The sequence below is a fragment of the Bombyx mori genome, chromosome 23 (assembly GCF_030269925.1).
Source record: "Bombyx mori chromosome 23, ASM3026992v2".
Taxonomy (NCBI): Eukaryota; Metazoa; Arthropoda; class Insecta; order Lepidoptera; family Bombycidae; genus Bombyx; species Bombyx mori.
Genome location: NC_085129.1, coordinates 15011616 through 15038760, shown reverse-complemented (window position 1 = coordinate 15038760; position 27145 = coordinate 15011616). Strand labels below are relative to the sequence as shown.

The window sequence follows — 27145 nt, the reverse complement described above, 5'->3', positions numbered from 1 at the left end:
CGAGCATTTTCATATTTATGTATCTTTTAAAGCTTCTCTGGACTTCCACAAATAATTCAAGACCAAAAAAGCGAGACTAACGAACAGCAATTCATTTTTATATATAGAGATTAACAATATTGTAATACTCCGATTCGCGTCCCATTTAGGTAACGTTATCAGAGTTGTGTCCGCAATTGACGAAGATAGTGACTCTCCTACCGTATTTCCTGGTTTTCAACGACACGAAGAGGCATCTCCGGTTCATGGAGGAGAACGAGGCTGCAGATCTCTGGTTCGACCTCGCCCCCCAACAGTGTACGCCTTTTTGGCCTCAAACGGACTCAATGTCGATGCACTGCAAGTACAGAGATTCGAATGTTGTCTCACAGCACTTCCCAATCACGAAGAATCATATGACAGTACTGAGGATGGATAAAGGGGTGAGTTTTACTGTATATTTCAAAACATGTTCGTGTAGCTTCTTGTCTCTAACGTCAGTAGGCAGCAGCTTGGACCTGCCCTGGCATTGCTGAGGTCCATTAGTGATGTAACCACTTACCATCCGCTGGCTCGTCACCTACAAAGACAATAAAAAAAAGAATCTTCGAAATAGCTGATTACTCTTTTTGACTCCGAAACTGTTACAAAGCTAGATATTGTAAAATTGTATTTTTTTTTGTCTACATAGGATATAATAGTAATCGACATATTTTCCGATATTAATACTAGAAATGGATAATAAATTGGTATTGGATATTAGCAGCACGGTGTAACCGATCTTCTTCTTTATGCATACTATCACCTCCCATTAGGTCCTTTGATCCTAATTAAATAAATACGAGAATAAGATTAGAAGAAGCAAAAAATTTATTCATGTCTCTCATTCTTGGTAGCTTCAGACAATTCATGCGTATGCAAGGAGGTACCTTAGTTTATTGACAAGATAGCACAATAATCAAAATCTTTACTAATTTATTTCGACAATAAGTTCAGTTTTATTAAATACTAATTTACAGTGTTCACCTTAAAACGAATGTTATTATACAATAATGAAAATCCTTACCCACTAATTTATTTCAACAATAAGTTAAGTTTTATTTAATACTAATTTACATATAATGTTCAACTTAAAACGAATGTTATCTAATCTATCTTTGGGTATTAAGGGTAGCCAAAACTTCCCTTAGGTCGGGTAGGTTTCTCTATGGATAATGTACCATCGTCATGCAAAGTATAGGCGGCACCTCTTGACTTGTGCGACCAAATTTTGATCGCCTTTAAATGGGCATCACTTTGCTCTTTACCGGCTGAAACTGGTGGTGCTGGTTCAACTGGTGGACCTTTAATTGATGTTGATGACGAGATCAACGATCCTGATGAGGAGGCGCCGTGTTTTGATGATGACGTCACCTGAAATGGGATAGTTTTTTTATTGCCTTTGTAGGCAGACAAGCATACGGCCCACCTAATGTTAAGTGGTCACCGTCGCTGATGGACGTCAGCAATGCCAGGGGCAGAGCCAAGCCGCTGCCTACCAAAAGTTTTGTTTCAAAAGTGTTAGATTCTGCTTTCCATCATGGGAACGACGAACGTAGAGGAAATAGTTTGTTCTATTGAAACCCTTATTATATATACTTTATATGTTTATTCTTTACTTTGCTTTTAGATTGATAAATTATTGTTTATATAAATAGGCCAAAAATTAAGTTGACCTTGAATTTTAAAAATATACAACACTTACCGTATAGTGTGGTACGTGGTATGAACTAACTGAATCTAACTTAGAATTGTAGTTCATTAACGGTAGGTCACCGAAGCTTTCAACTTTATACGACTCAGACGGAACTACTTTAGGTATATTATTCGTAAAAGAACCATAAAAGTCTTGTTCTTCTCTTAAATTAAGAGGTTTTGGCATAAAGCTCGCCTCTGAAAAACTATTTTCTGTATTCGTATCGGAATCTGCTAACTCTGTCTCTAATGCATCATCAAAATTGATTTGCTTGTTGACTATCCTTTGTTCACTTTCCGAAGGACTCATTTTGTACATTTCTGTGTAATGTTTCTGTGGTATTGATTCTGTGACGTAGTTTATGCTTTCGGTATATTTGTATGGTGTTTGCTCTTGGTGTCGACTGTTGGATGCACTGCTTTGATCAATATATTGTACATTGGCTTTGAATAAATGGTTTGCTTCTTCTTTTTCTTCTTCGTTGTCATAATTTTTACTAAATACCTCATTATTATTAGTTTCAGCTTTGTAAAGACTTAAGTTAGCTTTCTTTATGTAATTGTTATTTTCCTGGTTAAATTTATAGAGAGGTTGATTTTTTTGCCTTTGACCGTTAGCGAAGTCCAGAATTTTATCCAGATCTTGTTTAGTTAAATGCTTCATTAGATTATTTATCTCTTCATCTGCTAAACCTTCGTTTGGATGACTACTAACCTTGTACGGTCTGGAGCCTGGAGGGCCTGGGTACGGTGAATCGTCTTCAACCATGTAGTTTGGTGGTGGGGTATAGGAGAACGCTCCAATGTGAGGAAAACTCACTGGCGGGCGGCTGTAGAACCTCTGGGGAGGATTTGAATAGTACTTTCCACGCTTTATTCTTCTGTTTGGTATGAAGAAACATTTCTTGCAGTAACCTCTGTCGCCAGATGTTACGACAATGAAAACGCAAAGCACGATTGCAGCCAGAACCAATTTCGGCAGCATCTTTTCTCGTTTACAACGCGGAAACTGAGCGAAAGTGTCACATTACAGGCCTTATAATAGTTGAGTGGAAAGTTGGCGTTAATTGAATTAGTACCTACCTGTCGGGCGTGCTTGAGAGTAGTGTTTGTGATATAATATATTAAGTAATGCGATACTTTCAGTACTAGGATGCCGTTAAAGATTTTATTTTGAAATGTAAAAAGTCAATATGTGTATTTAGGGTTCACGTAAAAAAAATAACGTAGCCAAACTGATATTAAAAGCTTATAGACCTGTTTTGATATTTATTTACGTATTCATTTAGTTGTTCAAATTTATAATTTCAGTCAGCGATATCGGTGGAAGTGACCGGTGGCACGGACAAACCCTTTACGATCACGTTTAGACCCTATGCTGCTGGTGATGCGCCAATCAGAATCGATAATCTATGCGATGATTTGTTCCTCAAGCTACATCAGGTTAGTTAGAAATCGATTTAAATAAAAACATGTAGGTATTTTTGTAAGACAAACCAGCGTTGCTTCGTTAAGAAACGATCTTACCTTTTCTGTCGCAAAGTAATTGATAGCATACATTTGAATTTAAGATAACACGTATCTACTTTTAACAGATGGATTCCGGTCAAGTGGCCCTGTTAAGTCCATATCAATCAATGTTGTATACGTGGGATGATCCTTCTAAGGACAGAAAACTGTTATGGAACATCTACAATAATAAGGGAAAAGGATTTATTGCGCAATTCGAACAGGATGGGTGAGTGGGAGATCCCAAAATGGCTTATCTTCTCTTTTATTATTTTCTTTTATATTACAGAGTACTGAAATTTTGTTGATTGTAGGAGTGGTTTTCATTAAAGTTCTTTGAAGTAATTTAGTTTATTATTTTTTATTGATGATCTGTAATCCAAGAATCCAAAAAATCCAAGAATTCAAATAAGTAATCCAAGAAACATAGCCTAGTTATTATATACCATCAGTCAATCAATCAATTATCTTCAAACATTTTTAATTTTTTATTTTTCAAATACTTATTTACTACAGCTTCAGTTTTTTCAATACAGTTACGGAGAAGAAAAAGTGAGTTTCCATTCAGTGAAACACTCCACCCTGGTCGCGACAAACAGCATGACCTCCAAACTATCGTCTACTCTAAAACGACTGACACCCAAATCCCCTGAACCGTGCTCTTCAAGCAGTGACGACTCTGACAGCTCAGACCTACCTGAAGCCCTCATGAAGACTAAAAAAATGAGAAAAGATAAGGTCATTGTGTACTGGACGTCCTATATGGACGGGTATCAACGAGTGTTTGCTTTGGCCCAAGACGAGAGAATCGCCTATCAATATCGAATGAGAATTAACGCTGAAAAAAGTAATTATGAAGTTTACATGTCTCTTTCTGGCGTGAGTTTATCTGTGTGCGTTCAAAGTATTCACGGGGTCAAGGAACTGGCGTACGTGAGTATCACGGACTCCTTGCCGAGATGGGAGGTCAATGTCAGTCATAAATGGAAACAGCTGTCTCCGGACTTGACGGCTTGGATCGAAGATAAATACAGCGCGAACCAAAACAAATGTGAATTAAAAGAATACATTCATTTAGACTTGGAGAAGATGCAAATGACGAAACCTTTCTTCGCCGAGTTGAAGCGAACGTATAACCCGGGCCTATGGTTGCAATTCCGCAAGTCTGACACGTACTCATATTTACATCTCAAATTCCAAAGGATACAGATTGATAATCAGCTGCAAGAAGCTGTGTTTCCGACTGTTCTCTGTCCGGCTCCTTTGCCTTCGGATGTTAAGTCGAATCAATTAAAACCTTGCCTAGAAATCGTGGCTCTGAAGCAATACCGGCCCTCGCTAAACCAAGACGTGTACAAATATCTAAAGTTGCTCCTTCAGGAGTACTCCGTGAACTTGGATCGGGGTTTCGTAAATTACGTTTTCGATTTGTTAAACCATTGGAAGGTGGAAGAGAAGCCAGCTGTGAGGTTGAGAGCAGATCTGGCTTTAGTGCACATGCCGATACCTATTGTGGCTGCCAAAAGTCAGAACAATAACCAGAAGAATGTTATATTTGAATATGTTCATCTATCGCCGGTCAGGATTGCTTTGAGTTTGTCTTCTAGAGGATATCTAGCGGAATTTACTGCTACTCCAGAACAGATGAAGTTGGGTAATAAAAAGGAGAACAGGCCTAAATTATTCAATAGTGATCTATTAGAATATCTATTCAACTCATGGGGTTCTTCGCTCTGTGATATGAAGGATGTTGTTTTGAGGTATTACTTTCATAATAATTTTTCTAATATGTCACTGCTTTGATAGTTGTTAATAATGGACCGTATGTTATTACATAATCGGAGAAATTGGCATATTTTACAGAAACCGATGGACTATCAGCAATCCTCCCTCCTTTAAAAAAAATCTAATGAGACCGCAACAAATTAAATGAAATTTTGTGCAATGTTGAAATATTTACAAATTTAAATGCTTAATAATTATTTGATTTTCGAGATTAAATCAGTAAATGGAATTTGTGTCTTAATCTTTATTGGAAACATGGAATACATTATTAGCTGATAGACGATGATAATCAAGGTGCTCGTGGGAGTGCTCTGAGGAATTGTTCGATATGATGCCGGCATCTCGTTTTAACCATAGCACCGCCCGCCACCGGAATAGAGTTCATCCATACTACCTGGAGCCACTGCGGTCATCCACAGTGCGTTTCCAGAGGTATTTTTTGCCACGTACCATCCGTCTATGGAATGAGCTCCCCTCCACGGTATGACATGTCCTTCTTCAAACGCGGCTTGTGGAGAGTATTAAGCGGTAGGCAGCGGCTTGGCTCTGTCCTTGGCATTGCTGAAATCCATGGGCGACGGAAACACTCAGCATTAGGTGGGCCGTATGCTCGTCTGCCTACAAGGGCAATAAAAAAAAGCCTATAACAGGGGAAATAGGGCAACTATGCAGACCGTTGAGTCTCACATACCCCGCGCGCCCCTTTTGCGCGGGGACTTCGTAAGAGGTTCGGAGCTCTACCCGAAAAAAAAAGAAGGGGAAATGGGGCAAGGCGTTACAGCAAACAATGTAACAGTCTCATAACTGTTAAATCTTTATCTCTCTAGGATGTCATATCTAGAAGTTCGAAACGCGCCAATATCAGGATCGGCGTTACTGTCATTGGCCCAGCGCCACTACTGGATCCAGCTGGTGCAGCAGTTCCACGTGCTGGTGCTAGGGCTTAGCGTTTTGGGCAACCCGTTCGCTCGACCACGGCTCTGTCTTGGGACCACGGATGCTGAAGCAGCGCAATATTACGAACCTTATATGGTGAGTTCTGTATGTAGAAATCGGTAGAAGAGATCGGTTTTCTTGATGTCAGTCGAAACTAGATTGCAAAGGGTAGATAAGGCTTGAACCTAGTTTACTTCTAAGTTGTGAGGCAAGCAAAAATATGTGAGGAAGACTGAGAGGCATCTGCGAATTCCTCTTTGATTAAATATTCGAATACCTAATGGTCATCCTGACGTCCAAACGAAAATGAGCAAAGCAAGCTGTGCTTTATCCTAATGAATTAAGGGATGAGTCTTTTGTGCTCTAGGCTGTACTGTATTTCGTTACGAAGCATATGATTACTTCGTAGCAGATAGAGAAGTAATGCAGAATGAGAAGTAGTGACCGGTCAGAGTCATGCTGTGTAAGAGTTTCAGTAACCGGTCGGATTAGAAATCCTTCTGTGTATCAATATCAAAGAATTCTTTATATAACTCCGTATTTAATACCATATATTGTAAATTTTATTCTCAACCATCTATTTTAATTCTTTTACCAGGGTACAGCGTTGGACAAGAAGTCTCTAATAGTTTCGAAGCACCTGGAGGAGACCGTGTCCTCGATGCTGGGACAGACAGTGAATGCGAACAACAAATCTAACATCACATTCGAAGAGCTACCGCGACAACAGACCTCCAAGAGGCGACCAGGTTAATGGGTTTATAAAATAATGTATACCAAAACCGAAAGAACCGCAATACCTTGTTGCAATTAGGTTTTTTTTTTTTATGATTGAAAGATTACTGGTGGCCCTTTCCAGTTTCACCAGGACACGTGGGCGAGCAAAGACTCAGCCAGGAGAGGTGGGATTTGCTAACAGCTACCCGAGCGCCTCCGAAGGAGACCTAATAGCTCAAGAGTAGCTGCTTCGCGAATGAATCTACTACCGGATCGGAATCGCGACCCGCTGAGAAGATCCGGCGAGAAACTCAGCGAGCTGATTCATGGGTTAGGTTGCACGGCGAACTCTTTGTCGAGTTCGACGAGTACGGTTACCGAGGTCCCTAAGCCTGCTCCTAGTGTTAGAGCTGAAGGCGTCTAATGCAAAGGTTATTGGATCTGATGGATCCGTAAGGACGTGTCTAGGGCGTCGACGGTGACTGGCTCCTGCGTGATCAGGATTCGGGGAGTAGTCAGCGGCGGCAACGATAAGGCGATTATCATGACGCATAGCCTTATCGAAGTACCGTTCCGACGCTGACTTCATGTATTTCTGGATAGATTCGAGGCCCAGGTCGTCGTGTAGGTCAACGTTCCTCACGAACCACGGAGCTCCGACGGCTAACCTGCAAAAGCGGGATTGTAAAGATTGGAGGGTGTCTATGTATGTGCGGGCCGCGTGAGCGAACACCACACTCGCGTAAGTCATGACAGGCCTAATGCAAGTTTTGTAAAGTGTCACCTTGTTCCGAAGGGACATTTTACTCCGCTTACAGATCATGGGGTAGAGTCTACCGAGAATAAACGCGGCACGGTCACGGACTGATTTTATATGCGGGCGGAATGTCATCGATGCATCCAGGGTAACGCCCAGGTACTTAACCTTCCTGGCCCAGGGTATGGGTTGTCTAAAGAGAGTAATCGGGGGTGTGAGATTCCTCCTCCTAATCCGGGAGGAAATCCGTGTGGAGCTTCCCCTCTGAAATAGCACCGCAGTACTTTTCGCTGGGTTGATGTCTATGCGCCATTTTCGGAACCACTGTCCTAGGGCTAGGGCTGCGCTCTGAAGCTTCTTCGCGATTAGGGACTTGTTTCTACTGGAATAGTAAACAGTCGTATCGTCGGCGAATAAAGCTAAATGGGTCGGCGGCGACCGGGGAATATCGTTAACGAATAAGCTAAATAGGAGGGGTGAGAGGACAGAGCCTTGCGGGACTCCAGCTGTGAGAGATCGTGGGGAGGAGCGGGTTCCCTCGACTCGATATCGAAAAGAGCGGTTCGACAAGAAGTCCCGTATGATGAGCACGAGACTATCCGGCACGCCCATGTTGAATAGTTTGAAAATCAAACCATTGTGCCAGACTTTGTCGAACGCTTTTGCGACGTCGAAGAAGAGAGCTCCCGTGTATAACGGTTTTGGTCTATTAAGCCCCACAAGAATGTGCTCCGTGAGGCGGTGCACCTGTTGAACGCATGAGTGATTTGTACGGAATCCGAATTGTTCATCGATGAGAATACCCTTGGATGAGACGAAGTCTCTGAGGCGTTTGTAGAGCAGACGCTCATACAGTTTGCCTAGAGACATGAGGAGGCTAATCGGGCGGTAGCTCGTCGGATGATTTTTTGGTTTACCGGGTTTATGTATGCCGATAACGTCCGCTTCTTTCCACACCGCGGGAAAGATACAGTTCGCCATAGCGGCATTGAAAATAGATGCCAACATCACGAAGAGTTGGACGGGTAGAAGTTTAATAACGCGGTTGGATATACCGTCGGAAGCGGGAGTGCAATTAGGTCTGAGTTTGGACGATGTATGTAATGGCAATCTGTGAGCTCTAATAGTAATTACTGAAAAGACAACGGCGATTTCCGACCTCACTATATGTATATAGTTAATTTTAATTTGCTACGTCTGCGGATATGTATGCGAGCTATGTTGTCACATATAATGTATTAGGACTAACTATATGCGTGAGTAATGTAATCTTTTTTTTTAATTTAACTGTTTAATTATTAAGTCTTCTTGACGAATTACTGAAGTAATTATTTATTTAACGTGACGAAATAGTTTAGTTAATGTATGAAATTTTAGGTAAAAATTTATTTATCCTCGTAAAGTTGTACTGTAACGATTATTTTACAGCTAAGCTAATTGGTTTGATTGGGAATAAGGGGCACTAACCTATATTATTTATAACAAAAACTGGGATTGCAGGTGATCAATCAGTCAGTAATGACTTACCGTCGTCGGTGGTCTTAAGTGATAGAAACAACCCAGCTACTGTTGCGTTAGCGCTCACAGCACTCGTAGCCAAACCATCGTTCGGTGAGTACTCATCAAGTCTTTCACATATTAGTATTGTCACTATATTTTTGCATCCCTTTGCTTTAGATTTTTGCATGTGTTTACAAAGTCTATGGTTCATAAATATAGTAAAAAATGTTTTCTTTTTTAATAGCTAAAACCATAGATAATACACTTATTATTTTTAGAAACGCATTTGTATGTATGTTGAGAAATAATTCGTATGTTGAAATTTACAATTTATCTGAAGAAAAATATGAATATCTATTTTGTTTGTGACACCTAGAATGTATTACTTAGTCTGCGTGTATTGATAACAGCAGAATTGCCTATTTCTGAATGAAGCATCGTGCGCTGAAAAAGTGATTTAAAATAAATATTTAGTCCGTATTATGCCTTCTTACCTAATTACGCACGTACGAAGTTCTTTGGCACAAATGTAATTATTAATCAGCTCAACACGGATATATAATTTAATTTATGAATGAAACTTACGTAGATATAACCTGAATTTATTTGAAATGATATACAACCTTTTCAATGAAATAAGTGATGAGTCGCATTGGCGCATGCACCATCACACTGGCTGAAAATACACTCTCTGTTTTCTTAAACGCATCCAAAATATTTGGTAAAAGCATTTTATGTTTACGTTTCTAAGAAAGCTAATTTAAAAGTAAATTTCAATGTACGTTAGAAATAGAATGTACTCAATGATAATTTTTCGGTGTGTGTTGTTTATATATGATTTTCGTTTACTGCGATCTCGGATAGATGAAGACTATGTTTTGTTACGAAGTAAGTAAGCAACAAACAAAATAATTCGGGACTGAATGCTTAGATCCCATTGCCTTAAAAATTGCATGACATTTCAATTTTGACGTAAAGTAAGTAGTTATAATAGTAAAATGATAAACGTTATTGTGCTTATCTTTAACAGCTATGTTCCTTTTTTTATTTCTTCTAATTCCTTGATTTCTAATCTGTGCCTATAATCCGTCGTATGAGACACCTTTTCGCTCTTTGCTTCTAGAGTTCTAGACTAATTCGGTTCAATTTCCTTTTGCCTTGCCTTAATTTTCTTTTTGACAATAATCAGCTTTCAATTGGATAACGACCACTGAAGTATGAAACCTAGGTCTATGATAACGACGAATAGTTTCGTTAGCTTGAGTATACTATTAGATATAAATTGTAGCACAGATGTAATTGTTGCGGCTTGGCTATATACCTATATATTGGCTAGTGTTCGTCAGAGAAAATTAAGGAATACTCCGTATATTCTTAAAGGTTAAGCAGATTGACTGACTGCTTGTTAATTGATCGGAGTAAGGAATCATTACTTTAAAAAAGAAAAGAAAAGCTTTTTTATGTGGAACTAATGACGCGCATACTCGACATGCATTGCATGCACAACATGCACCACACCGTACACCGCGCTTGTACTGCGGTTACCTACTTAAAATTACGCTTTTGCAGATAGTTTATGCGCTCGATAATTACATAAACAAACATTTATGCTTGTTCAACGATCCTTATTGTGGCTAAAATAAGTTGAACAAATGGATTTTATGAAAACGAATTTCTGTTTTGGCTTGGCCGTCCACATGACCCTCTACTCTACTGAAGAAAATCACACTGAATAATGTTAATTCACTAATATATTATTATTGAATACTAATGGTACTAGTGTCTTTTTTTTTATTGCTTAGGTGGGTGGACGAGCTCACAGCCCACCAGATGTTAAGTGGTTACTGGAGCCCATAGATGTCTACAACGTAAATGCGCCACCCACCTTGAGATATAAGTTCTAAGGTTTTAGTATAGTTACAACGGCTGCCCCACCCTTCAAACCGAAACGCATTACCACTTCACGGCAGAAATAGGCAGGGCGGTGGTACCTACCCGTGCGGACTCACAAGAGGTCCTACCACCAGTAAAAAAAGTAACCACCAGTAGATAGGCGTAGAGCTCCCATCTAGTACGGATGACCTCTTCTATTGATTTACCATATATGAGTGTATATGGTTAAACGAACAATAACTGACCTTGAATTGGCACACACTATCAGTCATATATACATACATAAAACCACTATTTAATTTAAATACCTAACTCAACACAAAGCGCCGTCCAATCGAAATGTATTTGGCTTTATAATCAAGATACATTGCATCTTGATATGATATCTAAAATTTCATAATGATGTCTAGACGTGTGTCGTGAGGCGAGTCGAGCCTCCCTGACGCGTCAGGTGTGCATGGAAGGAGCCGTGCACGCGCTCAAATCTTGCGCGGAACGCAGCGGAGGCCGACTGGTTCCAAGAATGAGGATCCCGCGATACTGTTCACCGATCGAGGTACGTTTGTTAAGGAAAATAGTCCGTGACGCCCGAGACGAAATGCAATTAGCTCGACCACCGATCATTACACAGATAAACAATGCGACTCTAAAACGCTGTCAACTTATCTTGATCAGATCGGTTGTAAGAGGCAGAATTGCACACGAAGATGCCCGCTATTTGTAATATTGTCATAGACATAAACCGATCATAGCCGTAACGAATTCGAATTGACATTGGAGTCGGTGAGTTCACGGGGCTCTAACCTGAGGACGTTGCTAATACTAGCCCTAACAAGAATAGTGCTCCGCAGAATCTACCTCCGGATCGGAAAAGGTACCTTACAAGTGCATTTGTATTTTGCGATGCACAGGTGTCCGAATCCCGCAGGCGGTTACCAATTTTTCTAATGAAATAGGTACTTAACAAATGTTCACGCTTGACTTCCACGGTTAAGGAATAACATTGTGTAATAAAAATCAAACCCGCAAAAATTATAATTTGTGTAATTACTGGTGGTAGGACCTCTTGTGAGTCCGCACGGGTAGGTACCACCACTCCGCTTATTTCTGTGGTGAAGCAATAATGCGTTTCGGTATGAAGGGCGGGGAAGTCGTTATAACTATACCTTAGAACTCGTGTCTCGAGGTGGGTTTCGGCATTTACGATAGATGTCTATGGGCTCCGGTAACCAATGCAATTAAAAAAAAGTGACAGTACAATGGAAATGTATTCGTTCACGGTCCAGGGTGTTCGCCCTTACTCGTGTCACGCGTCCCTCGGGGCTCAGCTGGTCCGCACCGTGTGTCCGCACACGCACGCACACGCGTACGTTGCGCACGCACACCTCTCCGACCGCTCTAACTGCACCGTGCTGCTTACAACAGAGTAAGTCTCATGTTTTTATTATTGAACCTACACACTGCGTGTTCGATCCGAGCCCTGCCCCTTCACGGCGGCCTAGGGCTCCGGAAACCAGCACGATTGGCCCGTCGAACACGTGCTGCGATCCATATGTATTTTCTTAACAAAATATTAACCTCTCACTCACTAGAACCGATGACCTCGTCGAATCACGCCGTATCACTTAGGATAAGAGGCTTCAGGGCGAGGATGTGGTAAGGAAATGATGGGATGATGAAGGGAATGACACGCGCATCTATCTTTCCGTTCGAGAAGTGACAGATGTCAAATCGTGAATGCCGTGTTGATTCGCGACCAGTGTTGCCATGGTAAAAACTCAAAAAACCCACAGATTGGTTTCGAACACTGCGTATCAGAAGGAAGCGTTTTTCTGGCTGCAGCATATTAAATTGCTAATATGATTTTTCGATGCAGAAATAGAGAAAAAGATATTTTCCAATACCAAAAGCAAACTTGACAAGATGGCAGTAGTAATAGTTATAAGGACCGATAGTCATAATAATAAATTATGTAGGACACAAAATCCACACATCTTCTGGCTACAAAGTAAGATTCCCTGTACAATAGGAACTAGACTGATACACGCAGATATAAAACATCCAGGAACAAGAAACGTGTAAAGATATATAATGTTAATCTTCGAACTTTTGTAAAACATGTTTCAATGTTTTAGAACTACATACTGAAAGCAGATGAGGTCACGTGAAATAACACATCTTAATTCTCTACTTCAGTCAACTGTATATGGTGCGTTCTGGTGGAACGAGCGGCTCCTGGCAAGTGGAGTGGACGGTGACGCTTGACCAGCTCACTGCTCCACCTACCGTCGAGGGTAACAAAATTAAACTCACCGTCAAACAGGTTAGTTGTCAAACAGAGCAACTTAGGTATGTATGCGTTTCGGTTTGAAAGGTGGGGCAGCCGTTGTAACTATACTTGAGACCTTGGAACTTACATCTCAAGGTGGGTGGCGCATTTACGTTGTAGATGTATATGGGCTCCAGTAACCACTTAACACCAGGTGGGCTGTGAACTCGTCCACCCATATAAGCAATAAATAAAAAATGGTAGGTTTAATAACATTGTCAAAAACACTCAGACGATTTAAACCGAAATAACTGATAATGAAAAATGTAAACATAATTTTATTTAAGTCTCTCTCTACAACTCGCGAAAGCGAAGAAACAACTGAACTTGTATTGCGCCTTCTTCTAGAACGATTCTTTCACGATCTATCTTTTCGAGGGGTGAAGTGTTATTTGGTTTAAGCAACATTTCGTTTAACACGCGACATATTTTAACTTTGTAATTAAAGGTGCGTTTTATTTTATCTTATACCTTTAAACGAGCAATTCTGGTATATTCATATAGGTATATATAATCTGAATCTCGGAAACGGCTCCAACGATTTTTATAAAATTTAGTATACAGGGGATTTCGGGGGCGATAAATCGATCTAGCTACGATTTATTTTCAGAAAATATTGTTTTATTCGTGTTTTCAATAATCAACTCTTCCCGACATCTATTGGCGAATAATAATACTATTTTTCTTAATTGAGGACAACTAGCCGCTTTAAAGACACAATAAGAAGGCGTTGTCAAAAAAAACCGAGCGAAGCTCGGTCATCATCTAGTTTGGCATTATAGCATCAACAGTTCGATGTTTTTACTTGAAATTCAATTAAGTTTACTTCCATTCAAATAGCTGAAGCAGTTTTTTTTTACGGTATTCTTTCCGAAATATGAACTTCAAATGGTTTTCCTGTAAAGATGCAAAAATATCGCTTAAACGAAATAGCATTTAGCCCCTCAATTTCATAACAAATCTAAAGTTAATAAATGAATACTTCCAGGACGAATTAATAAATTATTTTTCAACCGACGAGAAGATAATAGAAGTATCAGATTCTGAGCTCCTCAAGTGGCTCGCTGCGAAGATCCAATGCGCACTCATACTGGCGCTCGAAGATAAAAGGTGCACTGCCGAATAAATTATTTTTGAGGTTATGTTACATGTCTCGTTCTACTATGGAGGGTAGAAGTGTAAGGAGAACCGTCTCTGCGAAAAAGACGTGACGTGAAAAACTCTGTGAAAAAGTACCTGTTAAAATCTGCTAAATAAGGGTAAGATATAATCTGATAAGAAAATGCAATCGACGTTTTATCACAGCAATAATTTTAGGTTATATTGACGAAATTAGTTTGGACTACGTAAACATGTGAGGTCTTGTATATTACACTGTCACTAACTACTCTAGTCATTAAATATATTAACCTAACTCAGCATACTTCAAAACTACTGTTCAATTCATATCATATCCTGTGCCTATGCTAGCGCCATTCTGGAGGATTTTTGAACTGTTATTTAGTGCTGAAAGTGGGACACTTTTTCAAGCTTCCCCCATATGAGACGGTTCTCCTTACCTCTACCCTCCATGCGTTCTACGTTCCATCACTATCATTCATTCATTTAAAATTATTAATGTGTAGCCCTATGTACTAAATGTTTATTATTGATAGTACGCTACGGTATCAAGTATTCTGTGTGTTTAGTGCGAGTTTTTTAACGTTCTCGATAGAGTAAAAGTTAACTCAAATTTATATGCAGTTGGAACAACGCTCCTAGCGGCAAACGTTCCAACTCCATACAAATTTCAGTTAACTTATACGCTATCGAGAACGTTAAACTCGCACTAAGCACATTGTATGATGTACAGAAATACGAGTATGTACAGGGTGTAGGGGCCGTACCCGAAGCCGAAACCAGAATGAACTCTAGGCAAATGGAAAGTATTTATTTATTTATTAAAGCAACCATATTTAAATATTGTTAGTATATATATGATAGTCATTGAGGTTCTTCCGATGAGACCGTTGGGAGAAGCTCCGATCACAAGATATAAATAATTTTTATTTTACTGAAATTTTGTTTTTGACAAGACTTTTTTTCATTACACAAATTGTAATCTAGAGTATTCTTGCCAAATAGTTTTGTTGTATCAACTTGAGCTCGCAAGGGACAAGAAGCCCACTGAGTTTCTCACTGGATCTTCTCAGTGGGTTGTGTTTCCGATCCGATGGTAGATTCTGCGAAGCACTGCTCTTGCTGGGGCCAGTGTTAGCACCGCCTCCTGGTTTGAGCCGCGAGAGCTCACTTACACGTTACGGTTACGCTGACATAGCCTCTCTAGGCTATCAGCTTAGGTAGAATAAAAAAAAGGAATAAGACATTCTCCCCGAGTTGTCTCTAAAATGCAAATTTACCGCGTCACTTATTGTAATTCAAAAATATTATTTAAAATTTCTTAATCCAATCTGATTTTTTAGTTCATTTAGTGTATGGAATTACCAGCACTAGGTACCATCTCACTTCGCTTTCAAGAACGGGTCTCATACATCCTGTTGTAATATTATACGTAACAGTATTAATCTCATTTAATTATAATTATTATTTAATTTTTACTTATAGTTAAAAATGTATTCATTTTTTATGTTTGTATGTTTGTTGAATTTTCTTTAGCTTAGCTTTAGTATTTATCAATATCATTTACAGATTTGATATAAATTCAAATAATAATTTTATAGTATTTAAGATATCTACGTTTTAGGGGTTCTAATTAATTTGCTATTAGATTTTTTAATACATATTTGATGTATAATGTCATTGTTACGTGAAACGAAAGATGAAACGAATGAATGAACGAATTATACACAAAAGGGGAAAATAAGAGCGGCTAGCAGTACGAAAGATTAATATTTATTTATTTATTTAGTATTATTTAATTAATTAATAGAATTACTTATATTATATGGAAAAAAAATCGACATTATTTGGTAAAATCCTTAAAACGTCAAGGAAGTATCAATACAGGCCATGAATTAATTTATCGTTATTTAAATTATGTACATTAAGTCAAACGTCGGACATCATAGAATGTTATCAAGTCAAGATTCTTCTTCTTCTTTTTGCCTTCTGTAGTGTTTATTAATATCCTGTGAACATTTCATTAATCAATCAACATTTTAATCATCATTCAAAAAATTCAAGGAAATTTTTGAACGTTGGCATATTTAATTTTTAAGTTGGCATATTTATTTTAGTTAGTTTTACAGGGGTAAAGTTTTCAATTATTACATCTACGACGTAAATGCGCCACCCATCTTGAGATATCAGTTCTAAGGCCTCAGTATAGTTACAACGGCTGCTTCACGGCAGGGTGGTGGTACCTACCCGCGCGGACTCACTAGAGGTTCTACCGCCAGTAAAATCGATCGATTATCGTTAACATAGACGGCGAAAAAAAAAATTGTTCATTTTTATATTTATATAGAATGTTTAAAAATAATCCTATTTTTTTTAGCATATGTTCATTTTTCTTAACTTGTTTTTATTAAACTCAGTCACATACTTGAAACACGAAAACGGATAAGAGAATATTGTTTGATTATATTCTCTTTTAAAAGAATATAATTATATTTTACGCTTACCGCAAATTCATTTAGTTTCCAAGAAGTATTAAGAGTTAACAATGAAATTATTATTACCACTTTACAAGTGGGATTCTCTTGTCTTTTTATGAGCTGTGTATTTTTTATATTAAACGATTTTTGGTTTAAATAAGTTTTAAGTAGTTACGTAGGTACTAAGCTTCCTACGAAAATCTTAAGAGCTCTAGTCATGTCTATGTAGTAGATACCTATAATAAATAAATATCATTGTTTTAAATGCTCTCGTATAAATGATCTTTAATCTAAAATAAATTACAGAAAGTGAATTTATTTAAAACATAGCGTATTTAGAACTTAAAAGCTGTGAGCTTGAATAAAATGTAAACATAAGTGACGCCTGTCGAGACCTTACAGTAAATATGTTTCTCTTATTCGTGAAAAATATTTTCAAATTCTTTTCACGAATAATATTTTTATATAAAACTAGCCGTACTCGCCCGCTTCGCTACCCATTTAATATTAACATTAATATTTATTGTCATTGTTATTGGGGAGTCCAACACTCATATAAATATTAGCCTATCCATTAAGTACATTGTATTTTCTACATGGATACCAAGTTTCAAGTCAATCGGATGCATGATGGGTTCAGTAGTTATAACGGAACATTCGTAAAAACCACTAGATTTATATATTATTATAGATATGTCATATTCGATTATCTGTTTCACGTTCTAAAATACTTCATGTGCCTCCTAAATATTCATGCTCGCCCTACAGTGGCATTGCCAATATCAGCATAGAATGCATTATCATTATGTATGATCACACAAAGATATCAATCAGCCATGATAAAGTAGGTAATTTGTAATATTGATAAAAAAAATCCGGTTTCCTATTGCCACAATTTTTGGCACATATTGGTATTCATATCTAACTACATATATTAATTGAAGACGTGCTCTTTGCCGTCTTATGAAAAAAGTAAAAAGTGTAAATGGCGTCATATTTTGATCAATGTTCAAATTGTAGCACATTTGTTTTTTTCTTTTTAAAAGCACACTGTGTCTTTAAATGATTTAAAAATCAGGGCGTATGGAAAATTCCTCAAGACCGAAGCGGTATAGGACCAAGGTATTGCCGAGATCTACACTAGTTACACCGGGACGGGTAGGTGAGCTCACAGGCTCAACCTGAGAGAATTTGCTAACACTGGCTCTAGCAAGAGCAGTGCTTCGCAGAATCTACCACCGGATTGGAATCGCGACCCACTGAGAAGATCCGGTGAGAAACTCAGTGGGCTGTGCCTATAGATTAGTTCGCTCGTCGAACTCTTCGTCGTAATCGACGGGGACGGTGGCCGGTGCTTGAGGCGTTGCCCCGTCGCGACCGGATAAGCTCTTCTTCTTCTTCCTAGCTTTTTTCGGGTCTGGTACCAAGTTTCGGTTTTCAACTTAAGCTCCTCCACTTTGCCCGATCTTCGGCATCCTTTTCGGTGAGGTGATTTTCCTCCACATCCGCCTATACCACATCCAACCAGCGTTTCTTGGGCCTACCTCGGGATTTTAGACCTTGTATGCAGAGGTTGAGTCTTTTATTTTCGCCGTAATCTGGCTGCCTGTGTCTTTTCACAATGTTTATGTTTTATCTCTCACGAAGGAAGATTTAACTGTAGTATGTAGTAAGATTTATTCGAGCTTGGTGTTTTTGATTAGCGTGTCATCTAAAACTGTGTCATTCTAAAATTATTGCACAAAAATCTTAAAAGTATTGGTGTTTAAGAAATCTAAATGTAACTGGTGTATTAATGTTTAAATATAGTATCTCATGAGTATTATGGATATTTTTTAATGGAATTAAATAATAAATAACAAAATATTTAAATTGTTTCATTTCATATTTATCAGTTTTTTTATTTTTTATTGACCTAAAGCACTAAAGCACCTAAAGCACACTTACTGGTGGTAGGACCTCTTGTGAGTCCGCACGGGTGGGTACCACCACCCTGCCTATTTCTGCTGTGAAGCAGTAATGCGTTTCGGTTTGAAGGGTGGGGTAGCCGTTGTAACTATACTGAGACCTTAGAACTTATATCTCAAGGTGGGTGGCGCATTTACGTTGTAGATGTCTATGGACTCCAGTAACCACTTAACACCAGGTGGGCTGTGAGCTCGTCCACCCATCTAAGCAATAAAAAAATATAAAAAAGTTATGTGTGCTTAATGCGACTTTTAAACTTCTCGATCGCGTAAAAGTTAACTCAAATTTGTATGGAGTTGGAACAGCGTCGCTACACGTTAAGGACTAAGCACACTGAACGATGATATTTAAGCTAATTTGTTTTCTCTCGAAACAGACTCCATCGAGGCGATAGGAAAATGCTATAGTTGAATTGAATAATAAACTGACTTCTTTGTTTTCGTTGTGTTTATAGTATCTTTTGGTGTGAAAGTAATATACCTACATAGTTTCTTTATATTAGTTTTTTTTTTATAGCTAAGATGGTTGGACGAGCTCACGGCCCACCTGGTGTTAAGTGGCAACCGGGACCCATAGACATCTACAACGTAAATACCGCCACCCACCTTGAGATATGACTTCTAAGATCTCAGTATAGTTACAACGGCTACTCGACCCTTCAAACCGAAACACGTTACTGCTTCACGGCAGAAATGTGGGCTGGTGGTACCTAACCGTGTGGACTCACAAGAAATCCTACCACCAGTAATTACGCAAATTATAATTTTACGGGTTTGATTTTTATTACACGATGTTATTCCTTCACCGTGAAGTCAATCGTGAACAATTGTTAAGTACGTATTTCATTTCAAAAAATTGGTACTCGCCTGCAGGATTCGAAAACCGTTGTATCGCTCGACACGAATGCACCGGGCGTCTTATCCTTAAATCCACGACGACGCCAATTCTTGGAGCATGCTTTTTTAATACAACAGAATATGAGCAAGGACCATCATCTTATATTTAAAGACTAGCGACCCGCCCTCGCTTCGCTTCGGAAACATTAAAACACACATGAAACAAACAAAAAAAAAAAAGTAGCCTATGTTCATCAGGGACAATGTCGTCTTCTAATGGAAAAAGAATTTTTCAAATCGGTCCAGTAGTTTCGGAGCCTATTCGAAACAAACAAACAAACAAATCTTTCCTCTTTATAATATTAGTATAGACAATAATGAAGAAAAAATGAACAAGGGGTAGTAAAATATATTTATTATTCAACCATCATCCTCAGATCCATCTCCACTGGAACTGTAATCAACCACCAAAGATACTTTGTTTGAATTCCCATCTTTTCCTTTCAAACATTCATCATTTAACTTTTCACTGGTCACTACTAAATTTGTGTGATGTTCACAATCTCTGTTATTTATTTCTTTATCTTGTATTTTTTCTTTCTCACGATTTTGAGTATTTATTTCACGTAACTGTTCTGGCCGTTCTATTGAATCACCATTTATCTTGTGTTCATCACATTCTGTATTCTTTACATTCCTCTCTGCACATACTTCTAAAGTACTCACACTAGATTTCTCTACTTCATCTTTGTCCGCATTGTTACCTTTTTCTGTTTTGTTAAATTTCTTTTTAACAGAAATCCCCAATAAATTTCTACTTAGCATCTTGCTTTTCTTTAATTGTTCTTCTTTTTTAAGACCTCCGAAACTAGTTATCAATCCACTTGAGCTCGGTAATGCTGGACTGTTCAGTATACTCTTGCGAACATGGATTTGTTTCTCTTCTATGCTTTTTGAAGGTTTTAGTGAGAGCAGGTTGGCTAAATTACGGTCTTCTTCGGTTTCTGGTAAAAGATCTATGTCGAGAGAAGACTTGGAGAGCAGTATACTATCATTAACTGAGGATTCCTCAAGCTCTTTCCTTCTTTTCTGAAAACAATACAATGTGCTTATCTAGAGGAAGTTTTTTTTAAGTGAGAAGAGAGCAAACTAGGTACATTTAAACAAGTAATTTCTCAACTACATTTTTGCTACTTATATGTATTGGTGTAACGGTAGATCCGTAAAAAAGCAGAATATCATATGGTTTTAAAAATTTCTTTTAAAAATAAGAAGAGTTTATGTATTGTCCACATTTTACTAGCTGATTTTACAAATACAATCACGGAATAGATAAATAAGGTTGGAATGGTAATGTAGGCGGGGCAAGCGTGCCACTGTTATGATAGAACAAACATAACTCGACCGATTCTTTCATTCACCGCGTTTAGTGCGCTTCGGACTACTTGGCGAACAGATCTCCGCTTTATAGTGCCGTGTTGTGCAATTATAACTTGTAAAACAAAAAATCAGACCTCAAGTATAGAGCGAGGAGGTATATCTTTCGATCGGTAAGTCGAAATTACCATTTAATTACAATATTATTTGTCTAAAACATAAAAATATACTGAGCATTATGAAATTCCAAACATTAACAATATTATTGCAGCAAGTTATAAATAGCATACATTGCGCGATGTGTACTCGCCCAATGAACGCAATGACCAAGTCAGCTTCCAATGTACTACATGCATTGCGTTCTCTACACTTCAAACTTTAAAATTTCGGCCTTTGCCCTGATTGGCCGTGCAGTTTGTCGATAGTGAGGTGACCATGTGGTAAAATCATCGACAGAATTCTCGACTATATTTACATTTGACATGGATAATTTTTGCATTATTTTATATTTAATTAATGATAGCTAGTATATTCTTAGTGAGACGTATTTTGAGTAAAATAAATATGTATTATTATTATTGAATTATTATCATTGAATTAAAGTGAAGGTATAATATAAAGGGACATGTAGACCTCTAATTTACGGGTATTTACTATATTGTCTAAGACGTATTAAAATCTAAGTAAAATGCTATTTGACTTATGCAGTAAATTAAAAATTTTAGGTTTCCTAAAGAACCTAACGCCAGGGAACAATGGATTGACGTGACAGGTAGAGGAAACTGGAGACAAAGACGAGTACTATTTGCTCTAAACATTTTACTGAAAATGATTTTATCATAAAAAAAATCAGAATACACTTAGTTTTGAAAAATTCATTCGCAATTAATAGCAAGCGCCAACTGCTTAACAAATACGTTTTATTCCAGCGACAGTGACTATTTGTAATTAATAAAAGTAAAATAGTTTTTTTTTTCAATATTTATTTCATGTTTCATTTTCTCCATTCATTCATCAGATAATTTATCGATAAAGAATATCGATTTTATCAAGCACTAGCGTGTATGAACATTTTTATTGCCTTTTTGCGTGTGTGAGTGTGTATGCCTACGGGTGTTTTGTGCTAGTTTGCGAACGAATATCTGTCCTGAGATTTATGTGTGGGTGTTTTTGTTGTGTGCGAAATACTTGTAATCACAGTGTGTGTATGTGTAGAAATTAAAATAGTGGGGATGAAGCGGCGACACTGGTTCTAATACAAAATTAGAGCAAAGGCCTTTCCAACCTTATTTATCTATTCCGTGAATACAATCAACCTAGGCATGGTTGTTTTAATTATTTTTTTTATTGCTTAGATGGGTGGACGAGCTCACAGCCCACCTGATGTTAAGTGGTTACTGGAACCCATAGACATCTAAAACGTAAATGCGCCACCCACCTCGAGATATAAGTTCTAAGGTCTCAGTATAGTTACAACGGCTACCCCACCCTTCGAACCGAAACGCATTACTGCTTTACGGCGGAAATAGGCAGGGTGGTGGTACCTACCCGTGTGGACTCCCAAGAGGTCCTACCAGTAATTACGCAAATTATAATTTTGCGGGTTTCATTTTTATTACAGGATGTTATTCCTTCACCGTGGAAGTCAATCGTTAACATTTGTTGAGTACGTATTTCATTAGAAAAATTGGTCCGACCCGCCTGAGATTCGAATACCGGTGCATCGCTCAACACGAATGCGCCGAACGTCTTATCCTTTAGGCCACGACGACTTCATTTAATTAAAGTTAAAATTGTTAGTGTTAATCATCACTCTTGTACCCTGGTAATTCTATTAGCATAGCCAAGCCTGGTTACCCTGAACTACCTTTACTGGCAAATCCTCGGTTGAAGGACATATGGCTTGGAAACTAGAGATGAGATTATCCCAATCAGGTGGTAATCAGTAAAATGTATTTATAGAAACACACTGTGCCATGTTTACTAGGCACTGGAATATACTTTATTCCAGCAATGGATGGTGCAATACTTATCCAAAATAATTATTTAAGGTTTTAATAAATAGCACTTGCAATGCATCATCAATCGCGTTTGAGTAGCAACTGCTTGGAGGAGAAGATCTGGTCGCCCTGTACATTATTGGCGACGCACCGTGGAGAGTAAGATGACTCCCGACGTGATCTAGAGTGATGTCAAGGAGCAAGCGTAAGACAGTGTTAAGTGGAGACAACTTGCGAGTGCCCCATGTACCAGCGGGATACCGTAGGATTACAACAATAACAACACATGCAACAGTTATGCTAAAAAACTAATTAATTATTTTACCCTAAAATTTCTCCTCAAAGCGCAGTTAGCTTCATAATCGTCCTTCCACACACCCTCATTCCTTCCTACCAATCTACCGAGCCTTGGTTTATCAGTTTTAGATAGATCCTCATCACCCTTCTTGTGTTCTAGTCTGAACATGGCATCGTCAAACAACTTTTTCTGTGCTTCTTTGGTTTCCGGAACAATCTGACCGTTCTCTGTGGGATCCCATCTGTTTTCTTGTCTCCGAGCTCCTGACACTATCACATAATCCAAGTTCTGGAAATAATATTTCGTTTAAGGAAAAATAAGATATAGCATTTCAATATGAATACAGAGTGTCCCACAATGAATATATTGACTTAGCTGAAACATGACTAGTATCAACAATGAAGATCATATTAAAAATAAAGATACATCAGTAGTTTCAAGCAAAAATGAAAATGAATTTCTACAACAAAAGTACCATTAAGCCATTCATTCAGTAATGCATGTCAGAACAAGATCGTTAAAGTGATTATTCTAATATAACGCTATTCATATTTCAGCTTGATATATCCTTGTGGGACACCCAGTATAATTATGAATTTGGATTATTATTAAAATGTAGATTTGTGCTTTAAAAGTGTGAGTTGAAAAGTTAGAGTAACACAATGACAACATAATATTGGAAACATATTTTTGGCATATAAAATGGTTTAAGAGTTTTTAATTGTTTGAAGACAAGGAATGAATTTTCAGGAAAATATAACTTTTTGACCTCATAATATTATCTCAATGCTATTGATCTCTTTACCACAAAATTTTCTTCTGATGTTTTTCTGGAAGCTTCTGAGCAGTTTCTGCTATGAAATACTCATTCAAATACAGTAAAAGCACAGACTGAAGTGATCCTTACCCCTGGATCAGTTTTGATTTCAAAGTGATTATCACACAGATGACATTTCATTCTAAACTGGTATACCGGAGTGGTGTAATACATTCCTATCTTCTTCTTCTCTGCATTGTATCTCACTCCCATGCCAATATGGTTATTGCACCCGTCACACCAGATGTTGTACGGCATTTCAAAGCGAATGATAAGGATACCCATGTGGAGCTTTCTGGCACGCTCTCTCAAAGCATGGGTGCCTTGGAACTTATTGAGTCCCCCCACTTTTGGATCATAGTCGGGGGGATAGTATAGATTCTGACCTTTGCGTTCGCCCATTGTGGATCTGAAAAATAAACTATTAGTTTAAGTAAGGTGGGCGGGTAAATAATCAGTTAGTTTTTAACCTCATAAGTTGAAATTAAAATTGTTGCACAAGTTATGTACAGATCGTCACACATTTCACAACTCAGTAACAAAGATGCCCATCTCTTTTCGATAAAACTATAGTCGGTTTAGGGAAATTTTTTAATGTATGAAATAAATAATTAGAAAAAATGAGATAATTAGACAATGCAAATAAATTGGTAAATCAATGTTAAGCAAAAATTTATTAAGCCTAATTCATTCATGTAAAATTAACAGATTTTATCAAATTTCTTTGTTTTTTTTTTTTCAGAGTAGACGTCATGGCCTACCTGGTGTTAAGTTGTTACCAGAGTCCATAGACACCAATACCTTAAATGCTGCCTTGAGACATGAGTTCTAAGTTTCAGTTTTTACAGTACAACGGCTGCCTCACCGTTCCAAACGAAATGCATTATGCTTCACGGCATAAATAGGCAGAGCGGTAGTACCTACTTGTGCAAACTCACAAGATACTCTACAACCACTACCACCAATAAAAATTCTTCTGAAGATACCATTTTTTACATAAAAGGCTTATGCAATTTACCTAATATTTGCTAATGAATGAATTTCAGGATGGAATGATATCCTGCAGTACTACAAATTCGCAGGATTGATGTTATGAGAAAAATTCTTATCTTTTATTTAATCGAATTAATTAAAGCCCTAAAGACCAAATATGAATCAGAAAACATATCAGATTGTAGCATCTGTGTTCGAGTACCTATTTAGCACCTGATGTGCCTTATGGGTACCTATCTACCATCTACAACCATAATAAAAATGAACAATTGTTAAATACTTACTTGTTACTGTTGCGTCGTTTATTGATGTATTTAGTACAGTATTCTTTTAAAGGTCAACAAAATTGACACGCATTCATGGATTGCTCAATTTTTATTCAGAAATTACTTAGAATATGTAAGTAATAACATTATATTAATAATTTGACAATGGACAAATTTCAAAACAACTTTGATCCACCTTTGATCAGACAGTGATGTTAAATGACAAACTTGAGTAGTAGTAGTTTTATTTTTCCAAATGGAAAGGCTAGAGTATCACACTATACAGACTAATCTTTTATATATATTATTTTATGAAATATGATATAATTAAATGAAATGAAGCTGATTAATATGACATGGCATGAAATGAAACGAAATGAGATGAGATAATATGATATGGGATATTTTTATGAAAAATGATATTATGAAATGAAATGAAGAATTTGAGACATTAATCAACTGGGATGAAATGAAATGAGATGGGATGACATGGGATCAAATATAATCTCAGTAAAATGGTGGTCGTTTACTGAGACTTTTTCAGTGGACTTTTTGGAGGATCCCGAGAAGTTACGTTCAACGGCAGATACAGATACTAAACAGTTAATAAGCCACTGTTATTACACATTTAAACCTGAAGAAACATTAAATAGACAAAATAAAACAAATCGCACAACTTCACACCTCGCGTTCCCACCAAAAAGTCTGTCAAACTTGATAAGACATGTATGTTACATGTTTATAAACAAACAATGTATTTAGGCATTTGTTAAGTTGTTATAATTTTTCTTTAAGTACCTGTTTTGAATTGCATTCCAGATTGTTATATTAAATATTTAAATTTATCATTTCTATGGTTGTAATTAGTTTTTTTTTGCATCAATAAAGGAAAAAAAAACAAACATCAGGAATATAAATATCTACTTTAAATCTATAAGCTTTCAGAAGCACTACCGTACTGTCATGCTATTGTTCTCACCGGAGAATTTAATATAGCCCATAGTTAATACACATAATCTACAGCGAGGTCACTAGAAAAGGTAGGAAAAAAAAGAGAAAAAATGTTTATTAAACCTTAGTTGTCATCGATTCAGAAATTCACTGAATATCATCACTGAAATTGTGTTATATCACAGAGAAGAAACGGAAAAAAGCTAAGGGCTTGTGAACATTTCATAATTTTCAGTACAGTCTTCAAAATTTTGCAAATAAGCAATAAATTGGCAAGGAACTCATCGAGAAGGCTATCAATGTGTTTTAAATCACTATAATAAGTTTAATGTAGGTAAAAACGTTATTAGTAGTAAATGGAGCATGTCATAGTTGATCCGTCTTAAGCCTCTTGTCGCTTAATAGTTTACGTTTATGTCTCAGATTAGATAGAAATCAAGGCAACGCAAGACGAATGCTAGATTGCCACTTGCAAGTATAAGTTTCGATGGTGTATTTTGCTCTCACAAGTTGAGACCACTCTGTATGACGAGAACTGGGCGCGTCCCTCCCATGTGAAACATTTATCGTGAACGTATATTTCACGGTGCTACTCTGCAGTTAACTCGGCTCTGAAGCTTTGTAGGTACTTCCTAACGAAACACCTAGCTTAGCTCCTGCACCAGTCACTTTCACGCTCAAGGACTCTTCCTACAAGACCACCCGTTGTTGGGTCCTTCCCGGTGCTGTATTAATTATTATTTTTTTTTTTATTGCCTAGGTATGTAGACGAGCTCACAGCCCACCTGCTGTTAAGTGGTTACTGGAACCCATAGACATCTACAACGTAAATGCGCCACACACCTTGAGATATAAGTTCTAAGGTCTCAGTAAAGTTACGACGGCTGCCCCACCCTTCAAACCG

The 27145-nt window shown here is 37.7% G+C and overlaps 2 protein-coding genes and 1 long non-coding RNA gene across 4 annotated transcripts in view; 2 read left to right on the top strand and 1 right to left on the bottom strand.

The window, feature by feature from the left end:
- LOC101746585 (intermembrane lipid transfer protein VPS13A) overlaps window positions 1–18607 on the top strand; it is a 57794-nt gene extending 39187 nt beyond the window's left edge. The window contains exons 44-55 of one of the 2 annotated variants that reach the window (XM_038019360.2): window positions 150–422; window positions 3025–3156; window positions 3309–3451; window positions 3759–4982; window positions 5835–6039; window positions 6542–6692; window positions 8918–9028; window positions 9782–9805; window positions 11221–11366; window positions 12097–12236; window positions 13007–13133; window positions 14128–18607. In XM_038019360.2, coding sequence (XP_037875288.1) covers window positions 150–422; window positions 3025–3156; window positions 3309–3451; window positions 3759–4982; window positions 5835–6039; window positions 6542–6692; window positions 8918–9028; window positions 9782–9805; window positions 11221–11366; window positions 12097–12236; window positions 13007–13133; window positions 14128–14265 — 2814 coding nt within the window. In that variant the 3' untranslated portion in view covers window positions 14266–18607. The remainder of the gene's footprint in view (window positions 1–149; window positions 423–3024; window positions 3157–3308; window positions 3452–3758; window positions 4983–5834; window positions 6040–6541; window positions 6693–8917; window positions 9029–9781; window positions 9806–11220; window positions 11367–12096; window positions 12237–13006; window positions 13134–14127) is intronic. The other variant, XM_062675277.1, reaches the window with a different exon arrangement.
- A 1326-nt stretch (window positions 18608–19933) lies between these two features.
- On the bottom strand, window positions 19934–25992 carry LOC101744669 (coiled-coil domain-containing protein 130 homolog). Its single transcript, XM_004930653.5, has 4 exons — window positions 25309–25992; window positions 24122–24440; window positions 23242–23502; window positions 19934–20628 (listed from the first exon to the last, which is right to left on the bottom strand). Exons 2-4 carry the CDS (start codon window positions 24431–24433, stop codon window positions 19960–19962), a joined length of 1242 nt encoding a protein of 413 aa, XP_004930710.1. The 5' UTR covers window positions 24434–24440; window positions 25309–25992; the 3' UTR covers window positions 19934–19959.
- Window positions 20623–21901, top strand: LOC134201110 (uncharacterized). Its single transcript, XR_009976300.1, has 2 exons — window positions 20623–21089; window positions 21642–21901. It is a non-coding gene; the product is annotated as an uncharacterized LOC134201110 (long non-coding RNA).
- Window positions 25993–27145: the final 1153 nt, after the last annotated feature.

Coding starts and splice junctions, on each gene's coding strand:
- LOC101744669 (XM_004930653.5), bottom strand. CDS start 24,433: ATGGGCGAACGCAAAGGTCAGAATCTATACTATCCCCCCGACTATGAT. Junction 23,503..24,121: donor AAATCAAAACTGATCCAGGG/GTAAGGATCACT, acceptor TATTATTTCCAG/AACTTGGATTATGTGATAGT. Junction 20,629..23,241: donor CTTTGAGGAGAAATTTTAGG/GTAAAATAATTA, acceptor TATTGTTTTCAG/AAAAGAAGGAAAGAGCTTGA.